Source organism: Gopherus evgoodei, chromosome 9 (assembly GCF_007399415.2).
Source record: "Gopherus evgoodei ecotype Sinaloan lineage chromosome 9, rGopEvg1_v1.p, whole genome shotgun sequence".
Taxonomy (NCBI): Eukaryota; Metazoa; Chordata; order Testudines; family Testudinidae; genus Gopherus; species Gopherus evgoodei.
Window position 1 is genome coordinate 44210354 of NC_044330.1, and position 25040 is coordinate 44235393.

The 25040-nt window shown below is 42.2% G+C and overlaps 1 protein-coding gene across 1 annotated transcript; it reads right to left on the reverse strand.

Moving 5' to 3' along the window:
• Window positions 1–1859: 1859 nt before the first annotated feature.
• On the reverse strand, window positions 1860–7180 carry GPR35 (G protein-coupled receptor 35). Its single transcript, XM_030575503.1, has 2 exons — window positions 7028–7180; window positions 1860–3077 (listed from the first exon to the last, which is right to left on the reverse strand). The coding sequence occupies exon 2, from the start codon at window positions 3037–3039 to the stop codon at window positions 2122–2124; it is 918 nt and encodes a 305-aa protein (XP_030431363.1). The 5' UTR covers window positions 3040–3077; window positions 7028–7180; the 3' UTR covers window positions 1860–2121.
• Between the last annotated feature and the right edge of the window lie 17860 nt (window positions 7181–25040).

A 25040-nucleotide genomic window follows, 5' to 3' on the forward strand; every position in this document is an offset into this window, starting at 1 on the left:
CCACACTCCAATCGCCTGCCCCAGCCCTGAGCCCACTCCCACAATCCAAAGCCCCAGGGGTCCCACAAAAATCTAATAGCCCTGGGCCCACAGGAGAGTTAATCTGGCCCTGGCAGTCCTGTGATCTTAATGCTTCTCTGTGCAGTGCTGGACCCTCTGTGACATATTAGAGCAGCCTTGCTGATCGCTCTAATGTACTGGGCTGCTGCAACCACAGGGTACCAAAAAACAGCCAAAGGCCAGGGTGGTATTAAGTTGGCCACATCCCTTTTCTCTGTCCTCTCTTCCTTTTCTCTTCTGTGCTAGGGATGGGGAATGACACAAGTCCTATGCTGACTATGTCAGCATTGGCAGATCAATCTAACAATGGGCTAATCCTCCCTAGCCAGTTAAATCATCATTTTGGCCAGATTATGCCAGTGGTGTGGTGTAAAGAATCTGCACCAGGCTGAAAATTCTAGCCCTAGATGTAACATATTCCGACTTCAAAGGTAGAGGCAAAAGTTTTGTAATTAGTATAAATACATTTTAAACTGAGGCAACAGGAGGTTAAGTGATTTGTCTAATGTTACATAGGAAGCTTGTACCACGACTGAGAACGGAACTCTGATCTTACGCCCAGGCCCAATGTCATGCAGGTACTTCGTAGCAGAACAGAATTCTGATCTCTCAATCCTTGGGCCCAGAAAGTTTATATTAGGGCTGGGAAGAGAACTCTGCTCTGCCATGGGGTGCACCACAAACTGCTTGTGTGGTGCCTCCTCTTGGTCATTCTGGGGATTGCATGCTATCACACTGTCTCTGCAGCTCCTCTCTCATCCCAGGAATTGCAGTGTCCTCTTCATGACTCAGCCCTCAGGCTAGGTCACTCAGCGTTGCTCCCCTTTTGGGTACCGTCCTTCAAATCCTCTCTTACTCCCACAGTGACTCAGGCAGTTTCCCCGTTCATTGCTCTGCCAGTTCCACTTCCCCAATGACAGGTAGGGGAACCTGGGCCCGTCTACTATCCTGGGTTCCAGTCCAGGGACCTTCAACCCAGCAGTTTGGGGCTTTCCTCTCCCAGCCCTCACTGCTCCTTCCCTGGACTGCTTCCTAGAACTCCTGATTCCCCTCCTTCCCCTGGGTGTACCAGGTCTACACCTTACAGAAGGTTTATAGAGCTGAGTTAGATGGAAGAAGAGCATGAGTCTGACCATGAGGTTGGAAGATGAAATTTTCTGGGATTTAAGAAGCCTAAATCCTCTCATACTGACTCTTGTGAGAGAAAGAAGACTTAAAAGGAACTTAAGGATACTTAAAAGGAACTGTTCAAGATGGAAGTCCATTTTATACACCACTATGGTTACATCATAGCCATGTGAATCTGTTCCTGATGCTGCTCGTTTAAGCTCAGTGTCAACCTGGTTTTCCTACAGGCACAAGAGCTCAGATCAGGGGTGGGCAAACTTTTTGGCTTGAGGGCCACATCAGGGAATAGAAATTGTGTGGGGGGGCCATGAATGCTCACAAATTTGGGGTTAGGGCGTGGAAGGGGAGAGGGCTCTGGTTGGGGGTGTGGGATTTGGGGTGGGGCTGGAGATGAGGAGTTTGGGGTGTAGGAGGGTGCTCTGGGCTGGGACCGAGGGGTTCAGAGGGAGATCAGGGCTGGGGCAGGGGTGCAAGTTCCAGCTGGAGGTGCAAGTACATAATGCTTGCTAATACTCTTCTCCCATATCTATAGCATTAATGAGCTCTGAATTTCTCTCAAAATTTCAACAAAAGAAAATGTATCTGTATTCCTCTCTCAACTTAATACAATTCCGTTAAATGAAACTGACAGAAGGAAGCTGAATTCTTTTTATTTATATTCAGGACAGAAAGATAGCAAATAGAAGATGTCAACCTGGAAAAGTTCATGCATCAATGTTTGCACTACAGTACAGTCACAGCACTTACTTGTTTAATGCTGTGTATATACAGGAAGCCACGTTAAAATTAACAACAGCGTAGTATGTGGTGATTTTATCTTCAGAGATGAAACATAGCTGTGAATATACCACGTGTGATAAGTCTATTGCTTCTCTTGTTACTTCTGGCTTTGGTGTTGCAACATTTTTATACCAGCATTTAGAATATCCTCAACTAAGAGCTGTGGGTTTGATTTGTCTTAGAGTGATGAGATTTGGGCTTACAAAAGGAAGATGCTTCTTGAAATTCCTTGGCCACAAAATAGTAGCAAATGGCATCCATGCAGCAGTTAGAATTTGCTATACATGCGGTCACATTAATAAAGGTTCTAATCTTCTGGATTGCAAGGCAGTTAACTCCATTTTTTTCCATCACAAATCTAGCAAGCATCCCAATTTGGGCAGGTGAAAAGCACACTATAAATACAATCATATTTGCAGAAACAATATAGATAGCTTTCTCTATTAGCTTATTTTCCTGTGGATTTGTGAGCATCCTTTTTTTAAGACTGCTGATGATGTGCATGGAACAAAAACTCAATATTATTAGTGGAATTAAAAAAATGAAGATGAAGAAAAATAGAACACTGGTTGATGGTTTCGTGGAAAGCTTTTGAAAGCACAAAGGTTCACTTGTCTCTTGTTTTATGTTCACACCAGTTATCGTTGATACCCAAAGAAGCCCACAGATAAGAGCTGCCTTCAATGGTGACCTTAAACTCTTTGCCTTAAGAGGATACTTTATGGCAATGTATCGATCGATTGAGATGACAGTGATAATGTAGATGCTCATGGACATATTTATTAAATATATAGACTGTATAGTTAAGCACAGTGTGTCACGATGCCAGTCATTCCAGATGAAATAAATTGTGAAAGGCAAAGAGCAAACTACGGAACAGTCTGCAATGATCAAGTTGATCATGTACACCCTGGTTTCTGTCCATTTTTTCAGTTTGCAGCAGAACACCCACAAGGCAAGGACATTAAATATGGCTCCAAAAGGGAAAATCGTGGCATAAATAATGACTTGAATGAGTCGAACATTGTAATTCAATTTTAGACTGTTGTTGCAGTTTGTTGAGTTTGTCATTACGATGCACCTCTGCTACAGAATGAGGTTTCAGACACCTGAAATATAACAACACATGAGTCTTTTCATTAAAAACAAAAGCTCATCTCCTAGTTGACTCACTGCACCCCCTCTGCCAACTAGCCTGATAAACATTCCGTACAAGTTTTCCCCTCCCAATAAGGCAGAAATAACCTCCCTCCATTGCCATGGTCCCTCAAAAGCACCGTGACTCTGAATCATAGTGCAAAAAAATCAATGATTAAAAAAGTTGGATTCTTTTTTAAAATATTAAGTTTAAATTGTATGTTTTCTTTTTTAAAATAAAGTATTTAAAATTAAATTTAAAATTATGGGAATTTATGCTAAGGCCTACATTTAGTATAATTTTATACTGTACAATAGTAAATTTAAATTAGTATATTTTTATATTTTAAATTTAGTATAATTTTATATTATACAATAGTAAATTTAATTTAAATAAAAAATGATTCAAGTAGCACATGTTTGATGCTGAAGTTTTAAAGAAAATGAAAGCACAAATTGGTGGATTAAGCCCCGTTGAAAAAAAAACAGGAACTCTTGTTTTCCTCCTCTAATCTATAAATAAAAATGAGGCATGAGAGGATGAGATCTACTCATTTTGAAACCTTGAAGGATGTAGTGACCAGAAACAATCCATTTAAAATTCACTGACTGCAGATAATTCTTCCTTTGTTTAATAAATCAGTGAGTTTTAAATGCAAAACATGTTTGGGCAAACAATTTTTTTCTTATATCTCCAGCACACTTAAGGTAGTTTTATGTAACTAGTAAAAACAAATTTTGAAATGCTGGTTTTGTTCAATTTGAATTGATTTCCAATTTACTCCCAAATGTAGCTTGACACAAATCACAAATAAAAAAGTTGATCATCTAGTCAATAAGAAATGAATCATTCACCATTTTTAAAACATAAAAAAGTAACAATAAAACTCAGAATTATGCTAAACTATATAACTGCTTAAATAAATGTGCATAAATACAGTATTTTCACCTTTTTAGCAAAACAAAGTACCAAATTGTGTCAACAATGAGAATCAAGCTTTCTTTAGGAGGGTAACTCAGTATAAATGCAAAACAAGATTAAAAATTGATTATTTAAATCAAGGTTTTCTGTTTGCTGACTTAAATCATGTTTAAAATCAGTGATCTAAATCACTGATTTGAATCAAACCATCCTGCTCCTAATACCTTGGATATTGGCAGAACTCTATTGCGAATTTAGCATATGGTCCCTCTCTTTCACTGAAATTTTGCTTTTGTGCTTTTCTGGAGGAGGTCCCCTAATGCAAAGCAAGTGTTTTTAGAGCTATTTGTCTGATAACATCATGATGGTTACTATACATCTGCAGTGACATAATGCAGTAGAACCTCACTGATTTGCATTATATAATACTAGACCCCTTGCAAATTAACAAGTAATGAATGTTGAGGGGAGGAAGTCAGTACATATGACATGCTTCCTCCTAATTTCACAAATAATGACTTTACTCTTGAAGCAGAGCATCTGAGGTTTTTGGCCCCCCCCCACCTGGAGTCATTGCAGAGAAGAGGAAGGTAGTAAGAGTTGTTTACACTGCAAAGAAAAACACACTGCAAAGTTCTAGCACCTGGGCTCCAGCCTGAGCCTGGAAGTCTACATAGCACTGAAACAGCCCCACAGTCCAAGCCCTGTGAGCCCGAGTTGGCTGGCATGGGCTAGCTGCGGAGTTTGCTTTGCTGTGTAGACATACTCTGAGTGGCTTCAGACTAGGCCATGTAGTGCAAACATGACAGGCCTTAACCTTGCTAAATTTCTCTTTAACACATGGTTATTAGTGAAGCCAACACTTCCTGTGGGTCTCTGGGGTTGGGCTAAATGCTGATGGTCTGGAGGGGTCTAATAGGCATAACTGCTATGTTGCTGTTGGAGAGTAAGATATCCAAGAGAAGGTAGATTTATCTGTACTAGATGCTACCACCGCCACCCTCCTGCATGATCGCTTGCCTCCAGGGCCGGTGCTACCATTTAGGCCAACTAGGCAGTTGCCTAGGGTGCCAAGATTTGAGTGTGATAGCGCCAGTGTATGATCATTGAGTTTATGTTAGTGCTGCAGCAATAACTAGGCCCCAGAGACTGACTAGGGGAAAATGGATGTGACAGATGGAAAGAGCAAACCTGCCACATAGAATGAGTGTGAAGGGATCTATGAGAAGAGCCAGGGAAGAGAAAGGGAGCAGACAGTGGCAAGTGGGAGGGGAGAGAAGAAAGAAAAAGAGAAGACAAAAGCATAGAAAATATGATTGAGAAATGGGCACCAATTTTTCACCTTCTGGTGGCCCCTTCCTCTTCCGTGCAGCCCAATACCTTCCATTCATATCTCCCTAACCTCCACTAACAGAGCCCTAATCCATGAGACAAACATTCTTTTTTTCACACCTGGTCACCCTGTAAATAAGCACATTTCATTTGTAAATAGAAAGACCGTCTCAAATGACCATCACCATTTCAAGAGCTGCTTGAGTTTGAGTTGCTGCAAAAGTCTGATCATTTGAAATGGTCTTTATATTTCACTCAGGGTTTGGAATATGATTTGTCAAAAGAGAAATTCTGGTTAAAGCAGGAGACAATCTTATACCTGACTAAAACTCTGGGAGGTTAGACACTGTATACCAGGTTCAGTTGGGAGCAGTTTATGGAGCATTTACAGGCTGACCATGAGTGCATAAATATAAGATGCACAGGAATTTGACAATCTAAGTGACAGCACACCAGTGATGTTCAAAGAACTATGCTGAACATTTTTGACAAAATTATTATTCGTAGCCCCAAATCCTCTCTCTTCCAGATGAAGTTATTTTCAGAATAAAATAGCAATTTGACCTGAAACAAGCTAGTTTAACACTGGCAGAATTATAGTTGAGTGAATAATTTCATCAACAAGTGTCACTTCTTTATTTTGTTCCTAAAATGTCCACCAGCAGCCTGACATGTTCTCCACCTGTATTCATAATTCAATATTATCTGACACATGATTCATTAATTTTTTTACTGTCTTGGTTGCTATTAAAAAATGAAATTCCAAATTTGAAGTATGTTGCAGTGCTATGATTGGTCACATACTATTGCTTTGCTCCCGCATTGCATAAGTGTAAATCTTGCAGTCAGGTTATGGGCTGCATGCTCAGAAAGTGAATATAAAATGTATACTTCATGAATATTTCCGTGTTTTACTTTCTACTAGTAAAACTGGATTGCTGGAATAGTCCAGGTAAGCAAACATAAAAGGGGAGCAAACATGGCTGAAGTCTATTCAACTAAAAATGCTATTGAGAGAAACCTGGTGGAAAATGATTTTCTTTTGAGATTTTTGAACTTTTTAAAAATATTTTGTTTCAATTTTGACCTTTTAAAAATTGTTTAACCTTTTTTCTTATGTATAAATCAACTTAGATTTTGAAATGTAAAGTAATGTGGAATAAACAAAATGAAATTTTCCATTTCAAAACACATTTTGTCAGAAAATCCGCAACCAGCTGTACTATTGAATACTGATAGTAAATTGTGTGTGTATTCTCCCAGTCATCACATCTGGAAAACACTTGAGACTAAAAGCACATAGAACAGAATTACAGGAAGAAACAAAAGCAGCAAGGAATCCTATGGCACCTTATAGGCTAACAGACGTTTTGGAGCATGAGCTTTCGTGGGTGAATACCCACTTCGTCAGATGCAGCAAAGGAAGAAACAAAGTACATTAAGTCAAAACTCCCAAGGTGTCTTACCAGTGTAATATAATTCAAAGAGTTAGTTGATTGCTGCCTATTAATTACACTGATTACACAAAGCTCTCAAAAACAAGTTGTATCTACTCTCCTTTGTATCTTGTTCCTGATATTGATGAGAAGCAAGGAAATAAACTGCAGTGCAAAAATACAGTCTCCAGTGAAAATGAAGTAAAAATAAGCATGAGAGAATGAAAGTTACCTGTTGGCTTAAATTCCACAAAACAATTATCAATTCACTCCACAATAAAAACTTCAACACAACAATTAATAGATGCAGACTTTGTTCCAGCTGACATCACCTGGTATTCAGAGCACCGAAAAAGATCTCTCGGTTGCTCAATGGCTCTGTCCTCTATGGAGTGAGAAAGCCTCACTGCTTGCTCAGTATTTCTAAGAGCTTTGCCTCTTCCTCGAGAACACCACCTCTGTATTTGAATTTGAATCTTCCTGTTCATCTTTGTAGAGTGGCCTCTGCTGATGGCATAGCAGTAATTCCTCTTATGATTCAACTTGACTTATTGGACAAGGAAGCAGTGAATGGATAGAGTTTTAAAAAGCATCTCAGTGACTTAGAAAAGCTTTTTAGAAAAAGAGTCCAATCACTATGTTTTAAAACAATATGGGAAGTTGTGGGTAGAGAAGAATTAACATATTTACAATTTTAGAAAATATGAGAAATAATAGACAGAAACATAGAGGGCAGACAGATACTTGATATTTGAATACCTTTTATTCAGTACCCTAAGTACAGTTAAAAACATTTTTATCCAGCAAGTTGAGGGAATAGGGGATGCCAGTAAGTGAAAAATTCCAGTTAACTAAGATGGAGGGAGTTTGGGTGTGGGAGGAGGTGCAGGGCTGGGTGTTGGGGCACAGGAGGGGGCATGAGGCACAGGCTCTGGGAGGGAGTTTGGGTGCAGGATGGGGTGGGGCAGGGGCGTAGGAGGGGTTTTGGGGTTCCAGATCCATGGGGCGCTCACCTCAGGTGGCTTCCTGCAAGCGGTGACCTGTCCCTGTTGCTCCTAATCCAAGGCACCGCAGGCGGCTCTGCACGCTGCACCTGCCTCTCCCTGAGCGCTGGCTCCGCAGCTTCCATTGGCCAGGAACTGCTGGGGCGGCGCCTGCGGGAGGAAGCAGCGTGCAGTCGCCTGCTGCACCTCCACTGCATAGAACCAGCAGGGACAGGTCGTCACTTGCAGCGAGCCACCCGAGGTGAGCACCCCCTGGACCTAGCACCCTGAAACCTGTCCAACACCCCAACCCCCTGCACCGAACCCCCTCCTGCACCCAAACAGCCTTCCAGAGCCCATGCCCACACCCTCTCCCAGGTCCCAACCCCCAGCGCTGCACTCCTTCCCACACTCCGAACCCCTCACAGCCATTCCTCCACCTAGGAACAGCAGGGACATGTCGCCATTTCCGGGGTGCCACACAGAGCCAGGTAGGGAGCCTGCCTGCCCTGCACCAATCAGCCTATAAACCAGACTTTCTATGAAGACTAGAAATGCCGGTATATAGAGCTTTCCTTTTGGTACAGGGCTCGGTAACACAATTTTTACTGTACATTCATCTGCAAAACAAACAAATACAGCACACCTGTTCATTTTTATTATTATTAACATTTGATAGCCATACCTGGTCTGTTAAGTATGTGCATACAAAGATTGACTCAATTTAATAAAATCACTAGAAACAACATGAGTGTTACCACATTGCAGAGTGAGCATCATTACATCTTTGTTAAATAGGAAGATCTGCAGACCATATTGCTATAAAATCGCTCTTTAAACAAAAACTAACTGTTGTCATGATTGCTTTGTTTCTGATATTTGCATGGTAAGGATTTGTAAACTTGTTAAAACTTCCCCAAGAAAAGAAAGAAAGAAAGAAAAATGGTTTTCAATTGGATTTATGCTCCTGATTCACTTCCTGGTGTTTGAAAAATCCTACCCTGTATCTAGCCTCAATTAAAGTATTGAAATGCATTGATTTTTTTTTTAAAAGCAGACTCAGTGCTGGATCCATAAAGGGCCTTAGGCATTTTAATTACCGCTTTAGGTGCTACTGAGATCCTCAAAACTCCTGCTCAGCTGAGACCTAACCCTGGAAGCCTAAATTCTCCTAGGCACCGAAGTTTCCAATGGTGGGCTTGCACCAAAAAGCCTAAACCTTGATGATACCAAGCTGCTTGGTGCCATAGCTCCTGCCTAAGCCTCAGTGGGATTCTTCAACTAGGCGTTTCCCCACCTGTCTCACCTGCAGGGTCTGAACACGTCTAATCTGCACAAACGACAGTCACAGAAGACCAGAGCAGGAATTTTTGGGAGTGGAGCATCATATGTGTTCCTCAGAAAACCCAATATCAAGGGGTTAGGGCACGTAACTTCAGATGTGGGAGGTTCAAATCCCCACTCTGCCTACCTTACACCAGGGATTTGAATGCAGGTCTCTCATGGGCGTGCCCTCACCACTGGGCTGTAGGATATTCTGGGGTTGGTTTCTCCTGTTGAAGCTGTTCCACTTTGTACGAATGATGAAATGTTCATTGAGGCAAAGATATTGACCCTACAGCCTGCTGCTATAGTACTCACCTGGGATACAGGAGACCCAAGTTTAAGCCCCTTCTCCAAGTCAGGCTGAACAAAGATTTCAAAAATAGGTCTCCCATATACCAGGGCCTACCAATTAACTTGTCTCAGTGAATTCCACTGGATAGCAGATCACCTACAAATTTAAGAATTGCAACATCTCAGTCTCCTGGTGGAATGCCCAATAGCGTAAAAGGCCTCATAACATAGCCCCTCTAAGGAACTGCCACCCTTCCCCCCGTTGAGACACAATGAACATTTAAAATTTTTAAACACATTGGTACATTTTTCTTACCATTAATAGTCTCTGCCCCTTCCTCATGTTATCTGAGAACTAAGTAAGGATAGTCGAACAATTACATTCCTGGAATGCTGAAAAGTATCAATATCGTGGCCATCAACAGCAAAGTTATGTTATCTGGGGAGATTTCTTGGGTTCTTCCAAAGGCAAAAAAATAATTTTACTCTTCTCTTAGAGTTGGCAGAACCTTTGGCATCTGAGAGGGGAACCATGCCACGAGGAGGACAGGAGCAGCATCTCAGAGATGGTAGAGGCAGATGAAGAAGGACCTGGAAGAGCTGCTTATAGGGATGGACTGGAGAAATGAGGAGCAGTTTGAATTTCTCAGGGTACTGGAAGATTAAGCTCTTCAGCTGGAAGATACATTGATAAACCGGTTCCTGGAGCAGGAGCAAAGCCATAGGGAACAGGAGCATTCTGTAATGGAGACGTTCATTGAACTGGTGGCCAAATGAGTTCAGGGTCTACCTGCTGCTGAGGCCACTGAACCTGCCCATGAAATGCTACCTCCCCTTCTAGCTGCTGCCCAGAGTGCTACTGAGCTAAAAGAGCCTCTTTCAAAGACTCCCCCCCGCCCCAACGCCAGAGTGACTGGGAGGAGAGCAGGGATCTTGGGACCGCACCCTCCACCAGCATCCAAAATCCCTGGCAGGAGGACTCCCCTGAGCATCCAAGGAGGGGACTGATGAGTCTATGAGAGGCCTGGAACCCCCCAAGTTCCCACCCTCCCAAACCCCTTGCAGAAGACATACCCAGCTTTCACCAAGAGTGATTTCCCCCCATCACATGCCCTGTCAGGGGAAGGGCAAGGAGACAGGTGCAGAGACAGAAATATTTGCCCTGTGTTCCCAGTTGCATTCCCTTCCGTTTTTAAAGGTTTTTGGTTGATTTTTCTTTAGAAAAATATTTAAATGTCATGCTTCATCTAGTACTTTTAATAAACATTACACTTTCCTTGACGTGTGTGTGTGGTTCTCCTTCCTAAATATGATGAACTAAAGATGTTTTGATGTTTGGGATTGGGCCCCATCATTCTCAGCCAATGAAATTGAATGGTGTGTAACTGTCTGGAAGGGATGGAGAAAGTGCAGCTAACATTACATGTTTATAGAAGGCACTACTAGTTTTCAATGCAGCAGAAGTCTGCATTGCAGTGCAGAAAAGGGGCAGATAGACCTCTTTATGGCTTAATTAACATGCAGAAAATCAACCCCCAATTCCAGTAATAATTCAGAAAGTGACATCCGTTACCATGCTGTGTATAAATGGCTTCTTCTCCCCTCAAATCTTAATCAGTTTCAACTAGAGTAGGGTTTAGTGCTGTATGACAGCTGCTAAATGCAGTTAGCACCATTGACAATGAACAATTAAAAAAAGAATGGCTACATAGCCTTCTCTTGCTGCCCACGCCTCAGCAAATTTGAGTCACTGAGAGAGACTGAATACTCCCAGTAACAGGTTTTAAGCAGGTGTAAATAGTGAAGACAAAAATATTGAACAATGGCTACATGACAGCTCGGCTGCCAACACACAAATCCAGTGGAAGTTGTCCTGAGCCCACATGAGATGGATGCACTTCTCTGTACCCTCACAAACATAAAGGAGCATGGAGCAGGTGATGATTATATGAAAGGTGTTTGCCACATTGCGCAGGCAGCACCAGTGAGGGTTTGGTTTAACAAATGTACACTTCATGCCCAGTCTATAGCTACAGAGCTTGAAACTGAATTGCTTTTTCCCAAAGTCATTGATGTCAGTGTCAGGTTGCATATGCAAAGTTAGGGGCAGGTATGTGGGTCCCCCAAAATTACACTTAGCAGAGACAAACCATATGGAGCAATATTATTTCTGGGGTCAGTCCTAGGACCAATCCTATTCAACTTATTCCTAAATGATCTGGAGAAAGGGGTAAAAAGTGAGGTGGGAAAGTTTGCAGATGATACTAAACTGCTCAAGATAGTTAAGACCAAAGCAGACTGTGAAGAACTTCAAAAAGATCTCACAAAACTAAGAGATTGAGCAACAGAATGGCAAATGAAATATAATGTGGATAAATGTAAAGTAATGCACACTGGAAAAAATAACCTCAACTATACATACAATCTGATGGGGGCTAATTTAGCTACAACTAATCAGGGAAGCGATCTTGGAGTCATCATGGATAGTTCTCTGAAGATGTCCACACAGTGTGCGGCAGCAGTCAAAAAGCAAATAGGCTGTTAGGAATCATTAAAAAAGGGATAGAAAATAAGACAGAGAATATCTTATTGCTCTTAAATAAATCCATGGTATGCCCACATCTTGAATACTGCGTACAGATGTGGTCTCCTCATCTCAAAAAATATATTTTGGCATTAGAAAAGGTTCAGAGAAGGGCAACTAAAATGATTAGGGGGTTGGAACTGGTCCCATATGAGGAGCGATTAAAGAGACTAGGACTTTTCAGCTTGGAAAAGAGGAGACTAAGGAGGGATATGATAGAGGTATATAAAATCATGAGTAGTGTGGGGAAAGTGAATAAGGAAAAGTTATTTACTTGTTCCCGTAATATAAAAACTAGGGGCCACCAAATGAAATTAATGGGCAACAGGTTTAAAACAAATAAAAGGAAGTTCTTCACACACCACGTAGTCAACTTGTGGAACTCCTTGCCTGAGGAAGTTGTGAAGGCTAGGACTATAACAGGGTTTAAAAGAGAACTGGATAAATTAATGGCGGTTAAGTCCATTAATGGCTATTAGCCAGGATGGGTAAGGAATGGTGTCCCTAGCTTCTGTTTGTCAGAGGATGGAAATGGATGGCAGAAGATCACTGGATCATTACTTGTTAGGTTCACTCCCTCTGGAACACCTGGCACTGGTCACTGTTGGTAGACAGGATACTGGGCTGGCCATTCTTATGTTATGTTCTTATGTTCTGGGGAATAAAGTCCCTTCTTCCTCCTTCAAGTATAACCCTAATCTCTTAAGGACCATGAACTTTTCCAGTGTTTCTCAGGTTTATATTCATGAATCTGCCTCGAAGGTCCACTAAGCCTTCCAGAACGAGTGAAAAGTAACCTTTTTTGGTTCACATACTCACTTGTCCCTCGTGGTGGGCAAAGTATTAGGATACGGGTGCCATGCATGCGGAAACCCCATCCTCCGAAATCTAGCTATTATTTTTGGAACTTTTTTATGGTAGCCCCTGTGGATAAATGACAGTGTTAACTGCTTCACCAACATGCACAACCATGCCCCTGGTAGTGGACTTTACAGTCTTAAAGTGATTTGCAGCAGGCCTATAGTGGTCTGGTGTAGTCAGCTTCCATAGGGCAATAGCAAGTCACTTCTGAACCAGTACGGCTTCCCTGAATCGAGTGTTTTGGTGCTGGAGTTTTGCTGCAAGCTCCTCACATAGCTCCATGAAGGCCTGTTTTCTCACTTCTGAAGCCACAGCTGGTCAGCCTAGGCTTCCAAAACAATGTGTTCCCACCCCAGCATGCTGGTGCTCCTGCACTAGAAATGACAGTCCGCCCAAAGGCAGATCTTAATCCCATTGTTCCATGTCTTCCACCCAGTTTGGAAGGGAATAATAGCGAGGGGGACAACATGATCAGAAACTGCCATTGGCAAATATGTGAAGCGGGGGGAGGGGGAAACGATACCAACACCACACAGCAAAGCAGTCCCTAAAGCGTCTCCTTGTTTGCACAGAACTCTGGGATACCGCCCCTGCTGTAGTGCTAACCTCATGCAACAACAGCAATGGTGTGGACATGGGTATAGGCATGTACACAGCATTATACTAGTCTCCAGCACAGCATAATGTGGACACTTGGAATGGGTGTTGGGAGCATTCACGAGCCTATGCAGAGTCCTGCATTTGAGTATGTGCACCAGTGTAGACAGCCTTATCCTCGCAAGAAGTGGCTTAGGGGCCGGAGACCTGTAGAATGGTTCCCGTTCATGGATCTATAGCTGAGATAAGTGCCTCCCTACTGTAAGGTCTTAGGCACCTATAGCTGGGAGAGGTGTAGGGCTTAGCACAGGCGTCTCTAGCCAGCATCCCCCATTGGCTAGCTTAGGTAGCTTCCTGCTACTGTGCTGGTGTTTGTGAAACTCAGTCTAAGGCATCTATCTTTCCCTTCAGGCATGCAGGAGTGAAATCAGGAAGGCAAAATCACAATTGTTGTTGCAGCTAGCAAGGGATGTTAAGAGTAACAAGAAGGGTTTCTACATGTATGCAACAAGAAGGTCAGGGAAAGTGTGAGCCCCTTCCTGAATGAGGGAGGCAACCTAGTGACAGAGGATGTGGAAAAAGCTAATGCACTCAATGCTTTTTTTGCCTCTGTCTTCATAAACAAGGTCAGCTCCCAGACTACTGCACTGGGCAATACAGCATGGGGCAGAGGTGACCATCCCTCTGTGGAGGAAGAAGTGATTCGGGACTACTTAGAAAAGCTGGATGAGCACAAGTCCATGGGGCCAGATGCGCTGCATCTGAGGGTGCTAAAGGAGTTGACAGATGTGATTGCAGAGCCATTGGCCATTATCTTTGAAAACTCATGGTGATCAGGGGAGGTCCTGGATGACTGGGAAAAGGCTAATGTAGTGCCTATCTTTAAAAAAGGGAAGGAGGAGGATCTGGGAAACTACAGCCTCACCTTAGTCCCTGAAAAATCATGAAGCAGATCCTCAAGGAATCAATTTGGAAGCACTTCAAGGAGAAGAAAGTGATCAGGAACAGTCAGCATGGATTCACCAAGCGCAAGTCATGTCTGACTAATCTAACTGCCTTCTATAATGAGATAACTCTGTGGATGAGGGGAAAGCAGTGGATGTATTATTCCTTGACTTTAGCAAAGCTTTTGATATGGTCTCCCACAGTATTCTTGCCAGCAAATTAAAGAAGCATCAGCTGGATAAATGAACTATAAAGGTGGACAGAAAGCTGGCTAGATCATTGGGCTCAATGGGTAGTGATCAATGGCTCCATGTCTTGTTGGCAGCCGGTATCAAGCAGAGTGCCCCAAGAGTCGATCCTGGGGCCGGTTTTGTTCAATATCATTAATGATCTGGAGGATGGTGTGGATTGGACTCTCAGCAAGTTTGCAGATGACACTAAACTGGGAGGAGTGGTAGATACACTGAAGGGTAGAGAAAGGATACAGAGGGACCTAGACAAAGTAGAGGATTGGGCCAAAAGAAATCTGATGAAGTTCAACAAGTGCAGAGTCCTGCACTTAGGACAGAAGGATCCCATGCACTGCTACAGACTAGAGACCAGGTGGCTAGGCAGCAGTTCTGCAGAAAAGGACCTAGGGGTTACAGTGGATGAGAAGCTGGATATGAGTCAATGGTGTACCCTTGTTGCCAAGAAGGCTAATGGCATTTTGGACTATATAAGTAGGAGCATTGCCAGCAGATCACAGGATGTGATCATTCACCTCTATTCGGCATTGATGAGGCCTCATCTGGAGAACTGTGTCCAATTTTGGGCCCTGCACTACAAGAAGGATGTGGAAAATTTGGAAAGAGTCCAGCAGAGGGCAACAAAACAGATTAGGGGGCTGGCGCACATGACTTATGAGGAGAGGCTGTGGAAACGGGATTATTTAGTCTGCAGAAGAGAAGAATGAGGGGGGGATTTGATAGCTGCTTTCAACTACCTGAAATGGGTTCCAAAGACAATGAATCTAGACTGTTCTCAGTGGTGGCAGATGACAGAACAAGGAGTAAGGTCTCAAGTTGCAGTGGGGGAGGTTTAGGTTGGATATTAGGGAAAAACTTTTTCACTAGGTGGGTGGTGAAGCACTGGAATGGGTTATTTAGGGAGGTGGTGGAATCTCCTTCCTTAGAGGTTTTTAAGGTCAGGCTTGACAAAGCCCTGGCTGGGATCATTTAGTTGGGGATTAGTCCTGCTTTGAGCAGGGGGTTGGACTAGATGACCTCTGGAGGTCCCTTCCAACCTTGATAGTCTATGATTCTATAATTCATTCATTGTATATGGAAGCTAGGCACCTATTTCAGGCTTTGAGAGTCACAGTGTGTTCCTGTGATTTTCTAGGCACCTACAAGTAAGATGCTGCAATGCTCAGGGTCCCTGCCAAAGATTCTAGTGCTTCAGATCTAGCATCCCTTGAAATCAATGGAAAGAATGGCACTGACTTCAGTGGGAGTTGGACAAGAGCAGCTGGATACTGTTTGTCAGTCATGTAGTTGATGAATAATGTATTATTTATTAAATAAATTTTACAATTCACTTGCTTTGCATTTTCACCTTACTCTATAGTCAGTCAGATAACACTCATCAGTTCACATTCCTTGACTAATGTGCTATTTGGTGAATAATAATATCTTGTATTCTATCAGCTCATATAAAGAACATGAGCAAATTAGGCAGTGATATATATTAGAAGTACAAATATCAGACTTCATGAAGAACTGAGTAAGTTTAAAATTAGATCTTCAGAACTGATCTTATGGCTATACACATGGCAATGGAAAGGAAACGAGTGCTAAAATCTCTCCAGCTGATAACGTACTCTCAGGGGACTGAAAATTTGAGATTAAAACAAGATAATATTTCTCACGATAGATGTCTGAGGGCACATTCTCTGCTATGCCAATTTCTGCTGTGCGTGGGCATGGAGCAAGGGAGCTGATGTGGGGTCCTTGATCCAAAGCCAGTTCTACACCAGTCTTGCTGTCCATAGAGATTAGAGCAGCCAAGGGCACCACTTTTGAAAACAGAGATGCCCCCAGTCTGCTCTGATCTATTCCCACTGGCTACAACTCTCTGTCAGGTGGAGACTGCCAGACACAGTGTGCTCCAGCTCCACCCCCTCCATTTTGTTCTGCGCCCCCAACACATACTAAAAGATGAGAGCAAGTGGGTAGTATCAGAACCCTAAGATGGCTGTACACATGTTGGGTAGTTACCTATGCTGGGGAAATCACAAGTCCTTGCCAATTTCTGGCATCTTTGGGGTGCTATAACAGACCAAAGGGCACAGGGTAAGTCAAAGAATCATTGATTTTGATCCAATACGTTTCTCACATTAAATTCTCTCCACCAAAAAATTAAATGAAAATTACAGAAAGCGTCGCTGGGCCATATAAATATAGCAGAGACAGCTATGGAATGAGAAGTGTTAGGGAAGGGTTAAGTCACTGCTTCAGAGTCACTGAAATATGCCAAGGAATCCTATTTTCAAAGCTCACCAGCTAAATTCTACATGTAGCTCCCCCAGCTTCACACCCAAATACATGCTCAACGGTGCAATTATGTTTTGAGTCCCCAGAAATGCATATGAATGCTCATAGTGGCTTGCTGCCTTGTCAGCTGAAAGCCCACGTCCTTTCTTATGTCCTGCTACCATAGTTGGGTCAGCAGAGGTCTGGAACTGAATCCTCACTGGTTCTAATGGGAGGAAGCTGCTGGCAAGGCAGCTGGCAACACCCTAACCCACTTCAAATGGTTGAAAAATACAGGAGCAGGACTGTACAAAATAAATCAAGAAAAATGGGGAGGAAATGTCTTCCAAATTTTCTGTGGAAAATTTCAACTTTTTACCAAAAAAACAAAAACAAAAAATGTGGTGTTTGGCAGAAACATTTTTCGATTGGGGGTGGGGGAAGAGGTTTGACAAAAAGTCAAAAAATTCCACAAAAAGCAGACAGCTTCCACAAAACAACATTTGATTGAAAACTCAATTTTCTGGCTAAAAGTGGTTGTGCCAGAACTTTTTCAGCCAGCCTGACTCACTTTCCTCATAGGTCCACCAGAGCCCTCTGGACACACTGCAAAGGGAATGGCTTCAGAAGGTAATGGTTCTGATACCTCTCCTATTTCCCCTGAAGTGGTGCAGTGTGCATGGGCCAGTACCCAACAGGCAAGCCTGTGCTTGTGCAAAGCCTAAAATGCAGTAAAAATAAAGTTTAAAAACCCCAGAGAAATATTGTAAAAATAACAAAGTAAGTTGAGAAAGGGATTAAAAATGCATTTACAAAGTTGGAACTTTTGGGGTAGTTTCTGTATTGCCTTTAAATTATTTATGTCAATTTAAGAAAGCACATTAGTGCAGGTAAATGTTATATTAAAGTGCTTGAGCCTACATGACTGACTATGCTTTGAAAAACTACCAAGTCTTGGTGGAAATGACCTTTGAAAAAACTTGTTTACAGTTTGTGGGCAGAAAGAAGTACGTACCAAGTAAGAACTAAGATCATTATCAAACACCAGTTCTCTTTCTTTCCCATCAGCAACCACAAAGCCTCAAACCTAGAGGCTATTTTAATGCATTTTTAGGGAGGCTGGTGTCACTTTTTCCTTTCTCCTTATTGCAGTGACGTGGCTAAGAGGTCTTTCTGGTAACCTTGAAATATCAGATGTGGGGTGGCAGACAGCATGGGGTACTGTCTGGATATTTCAGAACTACACTGTGGTTTTGCCACTACCCCCTCATAGGTGTTCACGCAACTTTTGCATGGGAGCAGTTGGAGTTGAAGAAGGAAGAATGATGCACCTGCCACGCTGGTATGTGCTGCTGGCTGTGGGTGGACATACGGTATATGGCCCATTGCATAGCTGAGACTCTTAAGTATCCCTCCTTAAGATTCAGTGCATATCTGCTGAGCAGGCCCTACTCTCTTGTAGGCAAGCCTATTAAAGAGGAAGATGAGGATAACAGTGATAAGAAGCACATGGTTACACAGAGTGGCTATGGTAGATTGTGCTCACACATTATAGAAAAACCTAACAAGTTCCTCTTAGTATTGTCTGTTAGTTTATTAATAAAGCAGTATCTAGAACAGTTGGGGTCTGTTTTTTTTTTTTGGGCAGGGGGGTGGAGGGGTCAGAGCTGTTAATCCTAGAGTTCTAGACAAATTTTAAAGGCAGTCCTTGGAGTCCCAGATTTTGGTAATTACACCTGGTCTGCCTAAATTCTCCTGAAGTTTCAACTGAATATTGTACACTTTTCTACCTCACTTATTAAATTGGTGTGTAGTTCTGCTGTATACTGTTATAAGCTGCTGTGTTCCATGTCAGAGGTGGTTGCATTTCAATGATGGGAGAAGTGGTCCTTATATCTCCTTGACTTAACTGAGTTTCTCTGAGATTAAGTAGTTAACTACACCATGTAAAGTGCTTGGAGACCCTAAGTATTAAGAATTTTGTATTAATAATGATAATACAATGGAGAGGTCCCTAAGCTTGTGGAATATGGGAGCTGTTGGTAGATCAACGTCCTTCTCCTTGGTATTTTAAAATACATATTTAAAAGACATCTGTCACAGGTAGATAAGAATTTGGCTTTACAGTGTCCTGTAATTGATTAATACAAGTATATTTGAAGTTCTATTCCAATGTGCTCTAGTGTTGAAGTCTGATGCTTTTCTACACAGGTCATTTCATTGTATATAACCCAAATTTTGATAAACAATAATTATAAAGATGTTAGAATTATTGAAATTTCACTTTGCGTAGCAGGCTCAATGCTGCGGAAACCTCACAGCGTTGCAAAACCAGACAATGACCACAGGGTAAAAACTATCATGAAAAAAATCCTGCTTGCTTTGAATATAGTTGCTAACAGAATTCTCCCATCTCTGTTAAATATTTAAACAAGTATATATTTGTTTTACTTTAGAAGGGCATTCTGTCTCCTGAGTAACTCTGCTTAATGTTTTCCCTTTAAAATAAGTTTAATATATATTTCCTTAAACTTGAAGGCTTCTTTAAATACACGAGCCTGTATTCTACTCCAGATATTACAAATTATTATTTGTCTGGCAGTAGTGCCTCGGAGTCCTAGTCATGAACCCATTGTGTGCCGCGCTGTGCAAACGTAGAACAAAAAGATGGTCCCTGCCACCAAAACCCTGGGTTTTAAAAAATAGGAGCCTAAAGATAGATCCTTGGATCTAATGTTTAGACAGCTGCCTGATTCTTAAATGTGCTGAGTATCCAACAGCTCCCATTCAAAACAGTGGGAGAAGCTGGGTGCTGAGCAGTTTAGAAGATCTAGTCTCTTTATTTAGATGCCTGTTGGGTGTTGAGCTCCTTTGCAAATGTGGCGCCTGTATTTGAAAAACTGAACTCTTAATCTGTACATCCTGAAATGTAAAACCCTACCCCTGTGCGAGCCCCTTTCATATAAATGGGGAGTTCACATGTCTCTTAATGCTATGTTTCGGATTGTCAGATATCAGACTCATGTCAACAATGCATTGGTTTGAACAGTGAGTGTTATTTTTGCAATCAGAATTTTTGTGGGAAGAGCTGGTTGAAAATGGAGATTAATCAAACCTGAAATGTTTCACCCAAAAGATCTGGGTTTGACAACCCCTCTGCTAATCCGCAGCAGGGTTCCCATGGTGACCTCAGTGCTTTCAGGACCTGAGGCTCCAGGACAGACATACCAGGGGACTGCTCCAGAGCCAGGAACTTGGTGCTTCAGGATCCTTGGCGCAAGGTAAAAATGGTCAAATTCTTCTCACTATCAGGGATGAGGCTGTTGCAAAGGAGACAGGATCATTTGTGCAGAAACCATGGCCTGTCTTTTTTTAAACATTTCCAGCAGTATTTCCATTGACATAAATCATTATCAAAAGTCAAAGCAAGCCCCAAGGATTGATATTCATATGTCAGGAAGCATTATTTAATTCAAAAGCACAACTAAGCTGGGAAATCCATTGCCATAAGACAGCACGGAGTTCAAGAGCTCAGTATGATTTTAAAAAGGATTAGATGTTTGTATGGTCAGTGAGAACATTGAAATCTATGATAGCAAGGATTTTAAAAAAATGAAGCGCTTTGGAAGTGATATGTTAAGCTGAAAGGTGCTAATGCCTGCCAGCAAGTGGGTCTTGGATCCAAAGATAATCAAAAACTTGGTTAAAGCCAACAGGAATGCCAAGCCCTCTTTTTCAGGCTCAACAGAAGGAGAAATCAAGCCCGTTCTATCCAGGACAGAGGTATGTCTACACTGCACAAAAAAACCCATGGCACTGAGTCTCAGAGCCCAGGTCAATTGACTTGGGCTTACGGGACTCAGGCTGCAGGGCTGAAGGTATCAGTGTAGACATTCTTGCTTGAGCTAGAGCCCGGGCTCTAAAACCCAGGGAGGGAAGAGGATCTTGTAGCCCAGATCCATCCTCAGAAGGAATGCCTACATGGCTGTTTTTAGCCACACACTGCAAGCCCCATGAGCTTCAGTCAATTGACCCAGCTCTGAGATAGTTATGTGGGTTTTTCTTTGCAGTGTAGACATATCCCAAGGCACAACTAGCCCTGGTGGATTACTCAGGGTTTCCCTGATTGCAAATGCAGTGGCCAGGATATTAGTTGCAGCCTGTGTGTGTTGGAGGCAAGAAAACCAGGAGTTATGAACATGACAGAACGTCTTGGGCACAGAACTGGCTGGAGGGGAGGCTGCTCAAGGAAGCTGCCTCTTGCTGTTTGTTTCTACTGTATTCAGGGAAAGAGGCCTTAGTGCACATTTGCCTGAGGGAATAAGCCAACCTCTCACTGATGAGACAGGAACAAACTTACCCTGGGGATAGGCTATTCCATAAGTGCCTACTGCACAGTTCCCTGCACTTTCCACTGAAGCAGTTGATGCTAGGAACTGCCAGAGAACAGGACACTGGCCTGGATGGACCATTGGTTTGAGCCTCCAGTATGGTAGAAAAACCTTCATAGTACAAAAATGTATTCCGGTACAACAGTCTTCACAGAGAATTGACTTCTTTTCTGCTTCACACCAAACCAGATATCCTGAGCACTTGGTTAAAGGAAGGAGGACATACCTTACCATATTTTCATCAGCAGTTCTTTATGTTCTCTGTGCTTCTACTGAGATCTTTGGAAAATACCCGTGGGAATTGATCTGATGTGTTTGGCAGCGAGGTTCATCATGAGTATGCATTCTAACAAAGTCAATGATGTTTTCTGCTCCAAAATGTCTTGGCAATCGAGGCAGCTAATTGCATCTCAAGATTTAGTATCTGTACTTGAGGACCTTGGGAATTACCTGCAGGATCCTACCACTGTGTAAATAATAGTGGCAATCACTTCACAAGCAAGGCAATCTGGTCAGAGGGTGATTTTCCAAGAGATGCGAGGCTCTCACTGCTTAAGTTTTTTCTTACAGTCTGTTGCTGAGATGAAGCCATATTTAACACTAATGTATCATTGGTGTGAGGAGACAGCTTTGGAGAAATAAAATATATATGACACTAATGGAGGTTTTTTGTTAGGCTTTCATCACCCAGAAGCATTTTAATTCTCAGCCATTGAACTATTTTCACATCTATTAGGGAGCTAGTCATTTCTTTCTCGCTCTCTCTCTGACCTGTCTCCTTCATTAATCTTTGAGGCAATAGGTAATTCCAGAAACCAGTTCAGCTGACCATTAGTCTAATCAGAAAAACAATTTTCATGTTTTAGTTAATTCTAATTGTTGTGACCACAAGTTGATTCCCAATAGAAAATTAACTCAGAACATGCATAGCACTCAGGCCATAAGTTTGATCTTTCTGCTTGTGCTCTGTCGGAGAAAGATGCCTTTCAATGGTTGGTTGGAAGTGATGGTCTTCAACACTTGCACTGATGGCATCCTTCTAAATATCTTGCCTTGTTTCATGAGCAGAGAGGGGTCTGAGACTTGGTGTTCAGTTCTGAACCTCCATCTGAACTTAAAGTTACAGGGGGCAAATCCGGTGTTTCAGCTTGGATGCATTTTTATTCTTGAAGTCTTCTCTATACTATATTCAGTATGTGGGAGCTACATCTGTTTAGAAGGGAATTGTGTCTACTTTTTATAGCATTTTTTAAAAACTTGTGCTGTACCACCCTGAAGTTTACATTCTCCAGTACAGCTCAACAGCACCAAAAGACTTTGCCCTCTGTATTCTCCCTATCTCTACTAATAGATTTCAAGTTATAGGATCTGCTGCTCAAACTGAGAAATACCTTACTCTGCATTGACTATAATGGGAATACTTATAGAATAAACTACTACACAGCTTGAGTAAGGTTGGCAGAATTTAGCCCATAGGATCTAGTACTACAGCAGTGAGACTGCTGACATGCCTTGAGATGACAGCTACATACAATTTACCCATTTACACTTTTCAAAATATTTTGAGGTGTATTTACGACTTACAAGGGTGTTGGATAGCCATATGTTACAGCTCTGTTCAGAATCACTAGCCATAATCCCTGATGTAGCTATGATGAGAGTCTCTAATGCCAACCAGGGCACATGTAAGCCCAGCCACTTTTCATAACGTTTAGTATCCTTTGAGAGTTTAGCTTCCCTCTTCTTGGTGCATCATGACTGCCTAGGTTTGTGCTTATGCATGGCAGGCTGCTGAAAAAGTGGTGAGATCTCAGTTAAATCAGGGACTTAGAATATTTTTTCCTAGTGAGTAAGAATCAGAGCATAGAGAGGCGGAAGGTGTCATAATGTTGGAGTGAATGAGAGATGTAGTAAGGGAAGCAACAAAAGAAATGGAGCTGGGTCTCCAATGACCAGGAGTTGCAGACTACTTGTACTATGTAAACATGGTTTGAGTTGAGTATTTCTATCTTGTAATGAAATCACACACATCTAGTGCAAATGAACATTTCCTCCACCCCCCACACTAGTAAAAATGCTTAAATAGATTTGCCCTAGTGGTTTAATTGCATCACCATGAGGTGCAATTGAGTTGGATTCTAGAGGTTGGTGTCTCACTTCCAGGTAGGGTGATCAGATGTCCCAATTTTATAGGGATAGTGCCAATATTTGGGGCTTTGTCTTATGTAGGCACCTATTACCCCCACCCCATCCTGATTTTTCACACTTGATGTCTGGTCACACTACTTCCAGGAGAGAAACTGCTCAGTAGAAGCCCTGCAGATTGCCTACACCCCAGTCCCTACAGTATCCTAGCACAGCATGTCAGACTGTACCACAGCATGCAATTTTCCTGTTGGTTTCCATCCCCAACATTTTTTATGTTGTTTCACCCTTGACTGTGCATACTTGAGTTAGAGATTTGTGTGACATTGCACCCCATAATGCTTTATGGGAATATGCTTATGAATGTATATATGACATAACTGGAATATGTTTTATGCTACATAGGCCATGTAACATATCTCTGTAAAGGTTATGATCTACTGAATATATTCATCCTATTTGTATGCATGTGTCATTTTTGTACTCGAAGTTAGGAATATTGGCTGTGTACTTGCTTGATTTTAAGTAGCCTTAGTAAAGCATTTGGTCAGCTTCTTGAGAAAGGGATGTGTAACTTAAATGCCCAATCAAGAAACACTTGATGAACAATGAATCTTGGAAGACTCCAATCCACATAAGAAGTCTTCCTGGAGAGATTCAAGATAGAATGTGGATTGACTGATAAGGAACTCAGTCATGCATGGACATGTGACTTGCCCATGTGACTCCAAAAATCCATTTTGTAGCTGGATTCTACATGGGGGGAGGGAGGAGTGTCCACCCACAAGAGAAGGTCTATTTAAACTCCAGGAAGAACCCTCCATTTTGTCTTCAGTTGGCTCAAGAGATAGCCTCTCCACCCCCAAAGGATACCTGAAGGAAACTGGAACAAAGGACAGTAATCACAGGGGTGTGAGTGATTGCTGGATGCAGACTAGAAGAAGGCTAGTCTGTAAAAGGAAACTTAATGGAACACATCTGAGGATGAGGTTTTATCTGTATTCAGCTTTCCTACTGTATTAGGCATAGACTTGTGTGTTTTATTTTATTTTATTTGGTAATTTACTTTGTTCTGTCTGTTATTACTTGGAACCACTTAAAACCTCCTTTTTGTATTTAATAAAATCACTTTTTACTTATTAATTAACCCAGAGTCAGTATTAATACCTGGGGGGGCAAACAGTTGCACATATCTCTCTATCAGTGTTATAGAGGGCGAACTATTTATGAGTTTACCTGCATAAGCTTTATACAGGGTAAAATGGATTTATTTGGGGTTTGGACCCCATTGAGAGTTGGGCATCTGAGTGTTAAAGGCAGGAATACTTCTTAAGCTGCTTTCAGTTAAGCCTGCAGTTTGTGGGATGTGCTTCGAACCTGGGTCTGGGTTTATAGCTGACAAGCATGTCTGGCACAACCAGGCAGGGCTCTGGAGTCCCAAATTGGAGTCCCAAAAGCAGGGGAAGAAGTAGTCTTGGCACATCAGTTGGCAGCTCCAAGGGGGTTTCTGTGATCCAACCCATCACAATTTGTATCAGCAGCAGATGGGTTTAATAAAAGGACATAGTTTTAAAGACTGCCTGTTAAGCTCTGGAGCTATGATACAACC

Excerpts from the sequence above, each read along its gene's own strand:
- GPR35 (XM_030575503.1), bottom strand. The coding sequence starts at position 3,039 with ATGACAAACTCAACAAACTGCAACAACAGTCTAAAATTGAATTACAAT.